At 40.2% G+C, this 15,606-nt stretch overlaps 1 protein-coding gene across 1 annotated transcript in view; it reads left to right on the top strand.

Moving 5' to 3' along the window:
- col17a1b (collagen, type XVII, alpha 1b) overlaps positions 1-15,606 on the top strand; it is a 75,857-nt gene that overhangs the window by 50,191 nt on the left and 10,060 nt on the right. Inside the window, exons 38-50 of the mRNA XM_051922614.1 lie at positions 1,515-1,577; positions 3,083-3,124; positions 4,467-4,529; positions 7,271-7,321; positions 7,699-7,725; positions 7,822-7,869; positions 7,985-8,062; positions 8,776-8,829; positions 9,331-9,465; positions 9,597-9,734; positions 12,225-12,317; positions 13,183-13,293; positions 13,819-13,917. Of these exons, the coding sequence (XP_051778574.1) occupies positions 1,515-1,577; positions 3,083-3,124; positions 4,467-4,529; positions 7,271-7,321; positions 7,699-7,725; positions 7,822-7,869; positions 7,985-8,062; positions 8,776-8,829; positions 9,331-9,465; positions 9,597-9,734; positions 12,225-12,317; positions 13,183-13,293; positions 13,819-13,917 (1,002 nt within the window). The remainder of the gene's footprint in view (positions 1-1,514; positions 1,578-3,082; positions 3,125-4,466; positions 4,530-7,270; positions 7,322-7,698; positions 7,726-7,821; positions 7,870-7,984; positions 8,063-8,775; positions 8,830-9,330; positions 9,466-9,596; positions 9,735-12,224; positions 12,318-13,182; positions 13,294-13,818; positions 13,918-15,606) is intronic.

The raw sequence follows: 15,606 nt of genomic DNA, 5'->3' as shown, positions 1-15,606 counted from the left end.
TTTGTGAATCTTTACAACCAAGCAAGATATATGGGAACCCAAACAACGATTACAATTATGCACTGTAGCAGTGCTGGGCACCAGGCAGTTCTGCACCATAAAAGAATGGAAGCTACACACACATGTAGTCAAAGCATCGGGAAACACTGGAATGACATGCAGACTGCAGTCCAATTCCTAACAGACCATAATACCGGATGCCACAGGACCTCATCACTGACTTCTGCCCTTGACAGAATTTGTATTCGTAAATTTCATACTGATTTTTGGTATCCCCTGGTATTTTTCACTCCATCTTAACCTCTTGATCTCCTTGTCCATTACCTTTTCTCTTTTTTTACACTCTACAAATACTTGCTTGCTTGTCCATAGTAGTTGCCAGTTGTGTCCTCACCTCTGGTTCATTTTGTGACCGTGTCCATGCGATTTATCCTGCCTGTGCTCCACGTGTACTCGTTGTGGAAGATAGATGGCGCTATAACGCGCTAACCTGACACAAACAGACGCTAGAGGCACAAGTCCAAAAAGCACACGTGAATTTTATTTACAGTGTCCCCATAAGCCCAAACACACACACCTTCTTTACTCTTTATCTTTGCTTTCTTATTTTCTCTTTATCTCGCAGTCCTTTTCTTTCCTCCTCCTCCTCCTCCTCCCGACTCTGGCTCCTGGAATACTGCTTGCTGGCCCCTTATATTGGTCACCCAGATGTGCTCGTTGACCTTCTTCCAGCAGCACTTCTGGGTGTGGTGGAAGAGCTGCGCTCCAAGGCTCAGCACTCCCTGGCGGCACCCACGGATCCCAACAGGGCAGCACCAAACTCCCATTCCCATGAAACTCTGTGGGAGTCCGAGGCACCGCTGCAACCCAGGGGGGCTGCCATCTAGCATTACAGGGGAGATAACGTTCTGGCCACGCTGGATCCCCCAGTCCTTCCAGCATGGAGGTGTCCCGGCTGGGTCCTCCACATCATATATATATTGGTGAATGCTGAGTGAGGCTTGATGATGCAGTAGTTTTGTGTTGCTGCCTTGCAGCGTCTGCATAGGTAACTTCTCTAGGAGGTCTGGTTTTCTGTCAACATAGACAAAGGTATGAGGTTACGTTAATCTTTAGCCTGCAGGAGTGTGTGTGTATGTGTGTGAGTGAGTAGGCTCCATGATGGATGGATGCCCTGTCCACAACCCCGTCCTCTTTTGGGCCTGATTTTGCCACAGCAGGATCCCTATGACCTTGTGTGTTGTGTTATTTATGTTAGGTTGTCTCCTGGTCCTTTGTGGGTAAAAGCAAAATCAAATGAATCATAAAAAAGGAAACACTGAGATTTGATTTTCTTGTTAGCTGTATACATAATTAAACAACAATATATTGTTCTCGTATTATAGAGTGGGTAACACCACTCCTCATAAATGTGAAAGGCACTATATAAAGTAAATTAATGAGACTGGCTTCTCTGATTTTTACTAAACATAGAGAATTAAACAACTTGTGCATGTCTACTTTTGTTTTTATAGAATTGTCCAAAACAGAAACATTTTCACAAATCCCTGGCCCACCAGGACCCCCTGGACCACCAGGTAAACTCAGCAGGTTACCAGTTTAAGAAATTGCTATTGATAATGAATAATTCAGTACTTCAGTTCTGAAACCTGTTGTGCTGAACTGGATTGTGTGTGTGTTCTTTTTATGGTTTTGCGGGATGTGGCTTACCAAGGGCCTTAGGCTTTGTGTAACTCGTCACATTGTCCACTGCACTTGAACAAAGGGTTTAGTGCTGTTTTTATCTTCTTTAAATGATACTGTATGTCAGTGGTTCTCAAATTGTGGGGCGGGGGGCGCGAGGGTGTGAAAAAAAGAAAACAAGAATTGAAAATATGAAAAATACATCTATTGAAACCAAAACAAATTTAAATTAAACTACATTCTGATACTAGAAAAATAAAAATAGAGTTAGATAAATGTCGATAAAAGTGAAGTAGGTATAATAAAATATGCATCTATGATATATCATTAATTAAAAAAGAACAAATTGGTATTAGTGTGCTCCTTTCAAAAAAACTATAGGAGGGTGGAATTAAAACTGTTAAGAAAACTCGGGTCGCAAATACATAAAGGTTGAGAAACGCTGCTGTATGTAGTATTTCTAATCTGAGTTTGACTAATCAAACCTGGTGGAAATAAAGCAGTATGATGAGCAATAGTAATGATGTCTACTTAGCAGGCACCAGGTGTCACTTTAAATAAAAACTGGAGTTATTAGGTCAGATTCCCAAAGGCAGTGGCCAGTGCTCCTGTGTCACACCTCACAGGTACTGGGCTCCAACTCAGTCAAACATCTCATCCAGTCTACATGTCGTCTTTGTGTCTATGTGGACTTTTAAAGCTCTTTTTGTTTTCTTCTGGCCCTTTTTCAGATGTCCTCTCATATTTCAGGCCAGGCCATGGTGGGGGGTACAGGCTCACTGCAAATTAGGTTCACAAACCCAAAAATACATAAAACCTCAAAACAGGTTTCAAAGGACAAAAATCTGCATATTAGAGAAAAAGTAGCACAGAGCTTGACATTTAATGTGGATTTAACTTTTTTGAGCCAAACTGTTGTCAGGGCAGAGGAAGGCCACAAGAGGACCTCAGTCAAGGCTCTGCTCCAGCACAGTTCCAAGTGGCTTGGTTCAGAGAAACAAGACAGCCAGCCATCAGACATTAGCCACTGTGGCTTTTTATTATCTTATTCAAATGTTGTTCACGGGAATTAGTCCAATAAATTATCGGGTTATCCAAGACACCTCTTTTTCCCTCTTGATTATGTGAACATTCTGGCATATTTTTAATTATATAAAAGATTTCGCACTTGATTGTTAGCTCTATCTTGTTTGTGGACTTTTATGTTTGAAAAGAGTCTTTGTACACATCTCATATAGAACGAATATAAATGCAACATAAAGAAGTCCAGAAAATGTGTGCTTTGTGTTTTGATCTGTGGCTGCACTGTTCATCAGAATTATTACTGTGCTGCCCAAGCATGGCCTTGTTCAGCAGACATGACACTCTAACTTGTACCTTGATTTTTGTTTCTGCTAAGGTCCAGCCATTCCAGGCCCACCCGGCCCAAGAGGGGATCCAGGTAAGCTTGCTATCTTCTTAAACAGAACAGTATTTAGGATTGGGGTAAATATGGACAAGTCAAGCTCTTGCCGCAGAACATGCAGTTTGGGGAGTGTGCCTTGTAAAGAACTTGTGCCAGCATCTTAGATTAACAAGAACTAAAGGCACCAAACAGCAACAGACAATCTTCTTTTATGTTCAGTCTCAGTGCCTACCCACCTTACAGAATCTTAAAGCTGTCCAATTAGCTCCTCAGACCTCTAACTGCTCCCACCGGTCAAGAGTGGCACATGCCTGTACCCACATCATTCATCTCTGTCTGGTAGAGAATGGACATTTACACCCATTTGCAGGGGTTATTGGTTTTCCAAAAGAGTCTGAATAAAGTAGAGTCCAAGGTCTCAAGGAAATGGTCACAGAGCAACCACAGGTGACATCCCTGACCAGTGGTGGGCCAGACCTTCTCATGCAACGACAAGTGCAGAGACAGAAACACGGAGGCCATAAACTGCATTTTAAACACTTAATTGGCTTTCTTGTGTGAGAAAGAATCCAAATCTTCAGAAAAAATAGAAGATCCATGTGCTTTATAGCAATTTAGAGTTCATAGTGTAGTCACCCAACTGTCCCCAAACCCCTCATTATGCACACAAAGCAAATTATGCTGTAAAATTCAAGAGATTGCCCATTTGAACATTTTGGGGTGATTTTTTTGTGGCATCTCATCACAAAATTTCAGTGGGCCATTTCTCAGAATTCGAGGACGTTTTACTTGTTGGTTTGTGTGCTTTTCAGGGGAAAATTGAAAAGAAAAGTAAGTTCTAGTTTGTGATATGGCTGGCACCAAGATAGGCATGGCACACACTGCATAACTGAAGGGAAATGTAGGCCACAATAAGATGTGTAGCAAAAAAAATTTGTATCATGACTTTATGATGTAAATGTTCTATTTTCACCATTTTAGATAGATAGATACTTTATAGAGCCTCTCCTCCCAATCCAGAGTTTCATAAATGACTCTTTAGCTAGAGATAGATAGATAGATAGATAGATAGATAGATAGATAGATAGATAGATAGATAGATAGATAGATAGATAGATAGATAGATAGATACTTTATTAATCCCAAGGGGAAATTCACATACAATTTAAGAGGGAGGGCTAAATCCCCCCAGCTCCCTAGATTATACGTTCTGCTACGTTATATAATTGCTGCTACGTTATACGTTATATAATTATTACGTGTTGTCTCAATGGACAGTAAATGGCAGGACCTATTATATATTATTATGCGTAGCGCAGCATTCTGCTTTCTTTAGGTTTAGTGTTTGTCTTGTAATGTAAACTCGTGTATTTTTCAGGTATTGGCCAGCCTGGTCCACCAGGTCCAAAGGGAGAACCAGGGACCTTCATTCCAAATTCAGGTTAGTCATTCATTTTGTTACCCGTTTTCAGTTCTGAGTTGTCTGTTTGATGTTTTATTATGGGATATGGATGTATTTAGATCCTGATTCCCTTTCCTTCCCATGGTGCCATCTGGCTAAAATTACCTTTCCTCTCTGTGTATATATAGTTTCCTTAATGCTCAGATTTCTTCCCAGTGTATCCTCTCTGTGAGGATGATTTAAAACTAGATATGGACTGTATGTGAGTGTGCCATCTTGGACTGGCTCTGTGCTGTCTGGGTAAGCTCCAGGTCCCTTTGAGCCTCATCACAAAGAAGCTTGTGTCCTCACCAATCTGCGCAGAGCTCGGTGTAATTCCGTTAAAGACTATGCAGCACACATTCATGTTATAACTAAGATCCAAAATAAAACCCAAATTGTGAACGGATATCACTGTCACCTGTAGCCCTCAGGACCTTGTCATATTGCCACCAATACCAACCTATCCAACAAAATATTGGGTAACACTACAGAAAGTGCCCCATCATTAATTTTTCAGAAAACAGGGTGCATAGCTACTAATTGGACTTGCGCTGACAAAAAGAAAAAGATGGATTTGGACCAGAATAATGAAAGGAATGGGTTGGGTTCTATCTGCCCAAGATCACCTCCCACAGCTAGTGCTGATCACATCCAGCCTCTGTGTCGCTACAGCTTCACTTTGTATCAGAAATGTTGTAAGTCGGCTTGGATAAAGGCATCAGCCAAATAAGTAAATGTAAATCTCCAATCAGAGTGGACACCTCACTCTTTCTCGGCTCCTAGTCACTGGCAGTATGTCCAGATCAGGTAAAAACTATGTTGGTATTGCATAAGTGAATATTTTTATATATTTCTTATCTCTCTATTATGTAAACATATCCTGGGATGAGACTAGACTTTCTCAGAGAGATCATTTTAAGTCCCGCTTGACGAGATTTAACCACGCCCACTGTCCACTCACCTCTCATCCGTGTGAACGCTATTGTCAGACACAATTCCTGTGCTCACAGCTCTTATAAATTTTTTTAGTTTTCTTCATTTTAATACAAGACATACAATCTATTTGATTCCTTTGATGTAGTCCTTTTCTGGACAATAATTTTATACGACGACTTTGTGAAGAAGAAAGGGCAGGGCGTTGAAAAGAAGCCAAAAAGCGTTGGAGAGAAAAGAATTCAAAAAAGAACAATAATAATCTAAGAGCAAATTCCAAAAATAAGGAAAGTTATAATCAGCTCGGCCCAAGTGGAACTGAAAATCTAACAGGTCCAAGCGGGGGCGGAAATAAAAAATAAAGAGTAAAAGACAAAGTAGAACGTTGTAAAGAGGTCCAAAAATGTTGGCGTGATACACATGCAGAGCAGGTTAGAGATAATGAAAGTACTAAAATTCGAAAGTCTCAAAAAAATGATAGTAAAGATTGCATTAGCGCTAACAAACGGAAATTATTACTCAGTGAAATAACAACAGTGAAAAGAGATCAAATATATGGATACAGGTGATATGACAGAAGTATGCAGATATTGTTTGGCTTTAAAGTTTAAGTCGGAACTTGTAGATCATCGAATTCTTGTTGCCATCAGGGAAAAGTAGGGTTTCTTACTAATGAAAAGCCATATACACGAGAAATAAAAGATTTCTTATTTGGTAAAAGTGAAATCCACAAACACTACAGGCAAAATATCTGCACCTACAATAATCTGTTCACGTTTGGATCATTCAATGCACAAAACGTAGATTTACACGATTCAGGACCATACGCTATGAGAATCTGTGGTCCCGCAACAATTAAAGCTACTATAAGTTTAATTCTGAAGAAGCCACAATTCGGTCAGGTTTATATTTATGATCACAGAGAAGCGATGCAACATAGAATCGAAAGAGTTAAACGATCGGACATATTAGAAATTCTACAGCCAATAATGGATACAAATCCATACGTCCGAAAGTATCGCACTTTACACGAAATTGATCTGAAAAACGCAGATAAAGAAGTTTTCTTGGATTTCCATATGAATCCGAAAGATCACGCTTGCATATATAATTAACAAACGTGATGAATTATCAGCGATAATAGTTTCCAAAGACAGAGATATCAAAGACAGAGTTGATATTCATGTTTATCCAAAAACACAGCACGATTCATCATAAGTGTCAGATCCGAGAAATGATTAGCACGTAGGGCCCACATGGAAGTTGGCGAGCAGGGGGCAGAGCCCCCGATTCATTCAAAATATGAATGTCCCTTGGACAAGTATTTTGTTTATATTCTTTCCAAACTTAAATTTGTTTGTCAGCTTCCACTACACTCCTTCATTTCTCATAGATTTATGGTTTTATTTCCACTGCTTTTTATTAGAAGACTACAGCTGAAATAAAAAGAATTAGATAGTATTAGTCGCAGTAGTTGTTTCTCTGAACACGGTCTCTAGAGCCATCACTGTAGCCCTCATGTGTGATACCACTGACTGCTGGCATCTCTAACTCGTACTCCTCATCTATGGAGATACAGTTCAGCCTTCACCCTAAATTCACTAGCTGTCCAAAGAGCATGGTGCAGAAATGCTCTATGTGCTCTCAGCTAGGTATAGCCATTTAAAGGAATTAAAGGTTTTACCATTTTATTGTGAGTTGTGCGGATAGGTTTGCTGTGAATCTGTATCTGCACCATCACTTTTTTATTTTGTATGTTAATAGCTACTGTAAGTTTTAACAGATGTGTTTAATTTTAATTTCAGGATCATACTTTTCTGGACCACCAGGACCACCAGGATCTAAAGGATCTCAGGGTGAGAATATCAGATGTAGGCTGGTCAAATACCAAACAGAGCTGTATATTGCCCAGCAGAAACTTCACAAGTGATAAACATATTTGACACCAGATGTTGTGAAATTTGGCAGATGTTTCACAGAGTTGCAGTCGGCCCTGTCATATCATATCTTATTTAGTAAAGCACCTCCTAGAATGCAGTGAATCTCTATTATGGTGAATTTGTGAGTTTGGCTTGGCAGCCCATCTGCAATGATGCATACCTTTGCCATTGTTTAGTATAAGTTGGTACTTGAGGTGAAATGCAGAGATTCTTGATAATATGTCAGTTGGTTGAACTATAATTACTGCTTTAAAGACCCTGGGCAAATACATTAACCCCTTGTTCTTTTCCAGGTGATCAAGGACCAAGGGGATACCCAGGTAAGAATGAGGTTCACTTTCTGTTGCTTGAACCATTTCCCTCTTTTTATTTTTTTTGGCACACACTACTTCATACTGTCCAATTTCTTCACACAGGTGACCCAGGCCAGCCAGGCCTACCTGGAAGTCCAGGAAACCTTGGGGGTACGTAGAATGTTTGTTGTGCGGTTTCATCCATTAAGGTGGATACTTCAAATGCTGTAGCGATAGCACTGTGTTTCACTCCTTTCACCAATGGTGATACAAACTGTCATTTCAGAGCCAGGTCCACTTGGGCCTCCTGGAGCTCCCGGACCAATTGGCCCTCAGGGACCAGAAGGACCAAAGGGAGACAGAGGTAAATATGAGTCTGAACTCTGTGTTTAGACCAGATGACATTTAACAAGGCATGTTGGAATAAGCTATCATCATCCTCAAGGAACAGTGTCGGTCTTGTGACCGGAGAACAGACTTTCATGAACAGCTTCAATATGTTGGAGCACCAGTCAGGTGTCCCCATATAACAAAGTAAAGTAAAACAAAGACAGTGTGCAATGGCACCAACAAAAAAAATGGTGTTTCAGCCCAACAAGCAAAATGCTCCTTGAGTTAGGAAGGCTTGGACAGCACGGTGGTGCTTGCTCCAGGTCGGGTTTTGTGACCAATATCAAGATGACATCCTCCGGGGACTATTTGGTTTTATAGAACTCCGACTGGAAGAATCTTGGGTAGCTTTGGGCACTGTTGACACGTTAGTTGCTCTCACTCAATGGATTCCCACAGCTGCAGGTGGAAAAGTTTAGACAGCTGGAGCACCCTCTTTGTCCCAGAGAAGCATCGTTGACCTTGGCAAAGCCAGGAAGATGAGATCCCCATGGGAATATGCGTGACAGTCTCCATAAGTGATTTTTTTCTCTCTTGTATAGCTAGTCATATTTGCAATAGAATAAACAACCAATTAATTTGTACAAAAATAAACTGTGACTGCTCAATAACGGAACAAAGCAACTAACTCAATTGTGCTTAAATTTGTTTGCGTGTCAATAACTGCTCCTTTAATTCCACTTTCAGGAGATGCTGGTGTTCCAGGGGCTCCAGGTATTCCAGGCTCAACAGTGTCACGAGGTATGAAGTGATTTTTTTCATGGATTTTATTCCGAAATTTCAAGTTTCATAAGTGTATGGACATTTGAATTCCAAATTGTACTGGTGAATTTATCTACTGCGTCACCATTGCCTCACATATCCTTCTCAACAGCGAATAGTCTTTTCCTTAAAAGGTCATTGGTAAGGGCATGTAATTCCATGTCTTAATAAATGTCATAGGTAAGGTAGAGTGAGGTACACTTTACACCAAGGGTCATATGTAGAGACATCTGCCAGCGATACTTCCTTTTAGCTTCAGTGGTCAGGAATTATTCATAAAGAACTGAATGTCTTATAATGCAAACAATTTACATATCAACTGGTGACAGCTGGGCTACTGGAATGACTACTTATACTAGAAGATGCTGAAAGCAGTGTGATAATGGTAGTATCTAAGGAATCTTGTGGGGCTGAAAAGAAGTGAACCATGGGAGACAGAATTTTATTGGTGACGTCTGTGTTCTTTCTTTGGATTGTCAGGTGGAACCTCAAGAGTCTATCAAGGACCACCCGGACCACCAGGACCTCCTGGACCTCCAGGACCTTCTGGGGCAGGTGGTGATGCAGTCCAGTCTTTGCCTGACATTCGCCAGTACATTTCTGACTATCTTCAAAGTAAGTTGCACCTTGTAATTCAATTTTCTACCTTTTGTAACCTTATACTTTTTTCAGTGACTCTGACTGGTTTGCTTTGGCCGTTGGTCCGCCCCTGATGGGAGAACTGAAACCAATTGTATGTTTGACAGGCGATGGTGTCCGGAGCTATATGATTGGACCACAAGGACCACCAGGCCTTCCAGGGCCTCCCGGACCACCAGGACTTGGTGGACCCGCCGTACAGTCATTGGATGAAGTGGCGAATCGTGTGATCACCTATGTGCAAAGTGAGTAGCAGACTTGGCTTATTATACATGGGATTGTGTAGAGGATTGTGACCTGATTTAATTGGAGCTTATTAGCAGGTTTAAGCACACTTAGTTTCTCCTTATTTTACACCAGTAATGGTGAACACTGTGAAACTGGGCTGAAGCAAGATGTCAAAGTGATAAAGTGAGTTAGGGATGAGGCTGCTGCTCTGCCATATTTTACCATATGGCTACATGTGCAATGTTTGTGTTTTAAATCACAGAGGCCAAAATGATGGTGAGGATCACCAGACTGCAAAAATGCATGGGAAGCAGGGTTCAAACCTGTCCAATGTCTCTTGGATTACACTGGAGTTCTTGTCACATCCCATCACATTTCTGGTATAAACTTTTAGAAATTAGGAAAGCCGCTAGACCAGATAGCTAACAGGCGGAATTTTACAAAAAAAAGTGTTTGTTAACTTAGTCTGTTAATGATGTAATTACAGAAGCAGAAGAATGTAAGGCATTAGTCACGGTCTTTTCCAAAGAAGACTAGAATGACAAGTACTGTATCTTAGAGACCAATGTCACTAATGAATGATTATGTTAAGATCTTTGCAAAAGTCTTAGCTAAAACAATACCGAAAAAGTGCTCCATTCATAATATCCTTGCTAAATTTACTAAAGGCAGACATCTCTTGTCTAACCTTAATGCTTGTCTGATTTAGTTAGTATACTGTATACGCATACAGTATCTGAGTTTCCAAAGTGCTTATTTTGTCTGGATGCACTTAATAATAATAATAATAAAGAGCTGATTGGCAAATATTCTTACTGTACTATGCAAATTTAGACTTGGACCTGACATGTGCTAAAAAATTAGTATATTCTAGCCTTGAAGTCTCCCATTCTTTAAAAAATATAAATTCTATTTCACATAAAAAAGTAGAACCAGGCAGGGTTGTCCATTATGTGTTTTTTGCAGCTGCTATTGAATTGTTGGCTATCCAGAATTTGAAAACAATAGAAGGTAAAGGAAATCATAAATAAAAGAACTGAGTTAGAAGTGGTCTCTCTGTGAGACTTGCTATGAAGGACTGGACACTAGAGGTGATTCACAGTGAGTTTGGTGAAATCATGTAAATGTTTGGGGACTTTGCTGAACTCGGCAAATTAATGCATTGAAGTCCACGGGGATAGAGAAACTGAAGTGATTTTGCAATTGTGGTCTTGTAAGTATCTCTGAAGGCTGGGGAAAATATAGCAACTATGCTGTACCATTATGTTTGACCAAATACATGATCTGATTTGTAAGGCAGCCGTACTAACCGCAGTGCCACCATGCATCAATATCACTGATCAACACTACCGCACACACACATACACAGAAATTAGTCTCTTATTATTGGTAAATGAGTCACTATCTCAAGATGTGCTTTGTGTTCACATAGATCTCTGAACTGGGTATGGGAGGGGTGTGAAATGTTGATTATAATTTACTACATCCTAATTTTCAGGAATTTTGTACTAATTGTATTTTTAGTTATTTGTGTTTTATTATAAGTTGACCTTTAAACTCAATAAAATTTAGTTCATAAAAAATGGATTTCATATTGTTACCAATCAATCTGTTGTCTGCAATCCACTGTATTCGAATTTGCCCATCTAACATGTTACCTTTGTACCAAATGAGCCTCCCAAGATGACAAAACTGAAATAACACATTATATCCCTCATATCATAGGATTACTAGACGGAGTGTACTGTACTCCTCTGTACCTCCTCCCTCAAATGGACGACGTGTTCAGAGAAGGCACAGGTACTTCAAGAACACAAGATTTTCTCAGTGGAGAATGCAATCAAATTCCAATAGTTACTCATCTGTCAGTCACTGATTCTATCAAATGTACACATTATCAAAGGTTAAGCTGGTGGCCTGAAGTTGGAAAGTTCCATCAGTTGCCTTTATTTAGACCTTTATGTTGCACTCGTTCAATACTGCAGGGCTTTGATTGTGCTGTGCCCTGTACTGGAGAAGCTACATCAGCAACCATAGGTACCAAGCAAACAGACTCCATTGATGTTGCATACATGTTTGTCCTGAGGCAGCGTGAACATGAGGACCAGGGTTCACTCCCAAGGGGAGGATGGTGGTGAAGGCCATGGAGTTGGTCACCAGGTTTTTGGCTGCTGTAAAAGCCCTGCAGTGTCACTTGGCCAGGCTTCTGTATTTGTAACGTCTGTAGTGTGTGAAGTCCTAGAAATCCCAATTTCTGTTATCAAGGCACTATCTGCTCCTCGTGTATTGGCATCTGAGAAGTCATGCTAGTATCTGGACTTACACAGAGATATCCAGGAGGCAACTGGCAACACGTTTGAATTTTAAAGCGTATGTCCTGGCCTTTTTGAAACTGAAATGTGAACTGTTATAACGAGCACTTCGTCTGATGCTGCAGTTATTTTAGATGACCTCGGGCTGTTATGTTACTTTTAAATTGAAATGTAATCTTTGTTCAATTATTGCAGATGCTGGCTTTGTTGCAGGCCCACCAGGTCCTCCTGGTCCACCTGGGGCCCCTGGATTTGCTTCAATGGAAGACATTTTAGCCATGCTACAGAGTAAGTGTTCATGTTGAAACCCCCTTTGGTTAACTCTTTCAGGTACATGGAAGCACAGCTGAGACATCATTTTGTTATTGATGTTAAATGTCAGATAATATTTCAGTGTTCCGTTAAAATTCATATTTTCAACGCCGTTCACTCTACTGTCTTGCACACTATAAATAACATTGTCTCTCAATGTCACCTTCAATGTCTGTTGGGTTTTCGTGTGTAAATAACATAAAAAAAGTGAAGCATGCAGCAAGATTTAGTGATCTTGCAAATGGCAAATGTTCATATCGATGTTTACTTGGGTTTTAACACCCAGTCAGAATCACGTGCTCATGTGCCATTTCCTACAGACACTGAAACAAAAAATATTATTCTTTCAAGACTTTATTTTTTTGAGCTCGATTCTAAGAAGAGGGCACTTCTTGGAGCGTTATTTGTATGCATCGTTTTCAGTGGTGACCGTTGGTGTTCTGTGTCAGCCACTTGTTCAGTCCGTTTCTTCCATGCATGACAGCAGTTCTGCAGTCATTGTTCACTGGTTACGGGTTTACAGTCTAAACCTACAAACATCGATATGAACATCCTGTATTCTCAGTTGATGGTGGGTGGTAACTGGAGTTCATGTTTTAAAATTAAACTCTACTGTATTTTAGAATGTCATGTGCTGAAAAAACTACAGCATTGTCTTAAGGAAGTGATTTTTACAGTATGTCTTGTACCTAACTTGGCTATCTATCTACATGTTTGCTTCTCTGTGTAACGAGGTTTCGATATGCTGAAACCGTACTGCTGTATGGTAAGTAGCAGCAGCTGAATAGCATGTGTGTTTACCTGTCAATGTCTGTCTGTTGACCTTGTTTGAATTGTTCAGGGGAGGAAGTGAGACAATACCTTATGGGCTCATCTGGACATTCAGGAGCGAGTTGGTCTAGTGCAACTGAAATGCACGACTTGGCCACTCGTGTCATCGACATCATGAGCAGTGAGTACAGATAGCAAATCTTAAAGCAAGCGCAGTTGGCTGCTGGCACCTTCATCCCGTCCTGCCCCCCCACTGTCCGCTACATCTCCGCGGTTGCTTCAGACATGTCGGGGCTAAAATGTCAAAACGCCTTCATTTCTGACAGCTTGATGATTCATTTTCACCATTTTGCCTAACTGCCTCAGGCCTGTGGAAATCCAGTTTGAGGAAATGCATTCCACACATAAATGCAAGATAGTGGCTAATAAAATCTGCCGCATTATTGTGTTATAGCAACATGTTTTTGAAACTCCTTGCTTGGAATACATATGTTTTATATTCATGTGGCAAACTCTGGAAAACTGCAAAATGTATAAAGCAGATTTATAAAATATCCCACTTACCTGCCCATGTTGCTAAAGCACAATGTCACCTCTGCACTTTCACTTGCTAAATATTTGCTTCTGCGTGCTTTTAGTCACTTGGAGAGAATATTTACTGTGGCCTGTTGATAGCTGTGATCTGCTCTTTTTTTCTGCCCAATAGCCAGGGGTCTGAGAATTGGCCTACCAGGACCTCCAGGGCCCCCTGGACCTCCAGGATTTCCAGGGTCGACTTATGGAGATATATCAGCACTGCTACAAAGTAAGGTTGATGAGTTTTAGTGTAAGCCTGAAATAACTAAAGCTATAAAATATTTTTTTGTATTTATTTTCTATGGGTATACATATGTGTGTATTACAAGCACTGAAAACTGAAGCAGTATCGTTGAAGAAAACTTTTTTTCCCAGAAATTAATAAATAGGTCAATGTATCTGAAAATAAAATATAAATGACTTGACAAAAGTACTACATGCGGGATCACATGATGTGCTGCTACATTACAGCCCACTCCAGAGACCTTCATTCATTCTTACCCAGGTCTATGGAGTTGGCACATTCTCCCAGGGTCTCCTCCGGCTACTCCTTCTTCCACGTCACACCATAAAAACTTGGCACCAGACTGGCCAAGCAATAGTCTTCTGTTTGCCCCATGGAACTGAAAACTAAAGATTTGAAAATGGACACACACACACACACACACTTAAAAGTTAATGTAAAAGTACAAATAGTAAAATTAAACTTAAATAGTATACTTAAAAATAAAATCCATAATATGCTAAAAACTGGTTACCTTAATGCTGTATTAGTAATCTTAGTTAATAGTCTAATATAAACCAAATTTCTAGAGGTTTTGGAAATTCCAAGTATACATTTAGTAATTAAAATGTATTTGTAACAGCGTCTGCTCTGCTCAGTCCATTGGGGGTTTTGCTGTTCCCTGCCTGATTTGTGTCTCTTATACAACTGATGTAGGATTCTCAATCACCTCACAGTGTGTGTTGGCTTTCCATGAAGTTTAGCAGACCAGATTCTACTTCGGAATCTTCATAGAGGGGGCTGCACTTAATCTTACACGTGGGCCCAGTGCAGGCCATCTGTTTTTAAAGTGATGGCGTTGACTGCCAAGAAATAAAAGACAGAAGAGGCGCTCGCTCGCTCGCTACCACACTTGGGCCTGCTTAGTTGCCCAGAAACCACATTTTCTGAAAAATGCTGGTAAGTCAGCTAGAGTGGCTGCCCACTTGTGGATCAGTGGGTCACAATATTATTAATATACTGCTTTGCAGTGTTTAACAAATTCACTTCAGAATTTACTGGAAAACGAGCAGTCATCCTAAGCAAGCTGTAACAATCAAGAAAACAAATCCTCATTGAAGAACAAAAAACCTTTCTGCCAACTTCACCCTCCATGAACTGAGCCAAAGTCTTACTAAAGTAGTAGGACAGTCATAATGGCTATCTGAGGTGAAAAGATGAACAGGAGGCAAAGTACAACATGTTACATTTTATTTTGTAGTATTTCTGGGTATATAAGCTTAACATCATTTTTTGAAGTATTAGATTAATTTATTGTAAATGAATTGGAGTAAAACTACCAATGTTGGCATCATCGATTTCTCTTTTTAGAATCTCCTTTTCATTGAGTGCACTGTATACTCGATTTGATTTAAATGGGAAAACAAATTTGACGAGAGTGAGACTTCACATTCTAACTGATGAGCTTTTTTGTGGCTTGACCAGTGTGATGTTGGTCTAAATGCAACTTTGTCGGTCTATACAGGTGATTTTGTCTTCTTTCGGTAATACAGTCATTAGACACGTAACAAATAAGGTAAAGTCGATCAATTCCAAAGGTAGCCATGCATGCCCAGATCTTGGCACTGGGTTCACCGTTTTTTTTTTCCTCCAGTTAATTTCTACTTCCACACTTGTACATCTTTCCATGAGTTT

Source organism: Erpetoichthys calabaricus, chromosome 2, assembly GCF_900747795.2.
Source record: "Erpetoichthys calabaricus chromosome 2, fErpCal1.3, whole genome shotgun sequence".
NCBI classification, from domain to species: Eukaryota; Metazoa; Chordata; class Cladistia; order Polypteriformes; family Polypteridae; genus Erpetoichthys; species Erpetoichthys calabaricus.
Note: the sequence above shows the minus strand (reverse complement) of the source record. Positions and strands in the feature narration are given on the sequence as shown.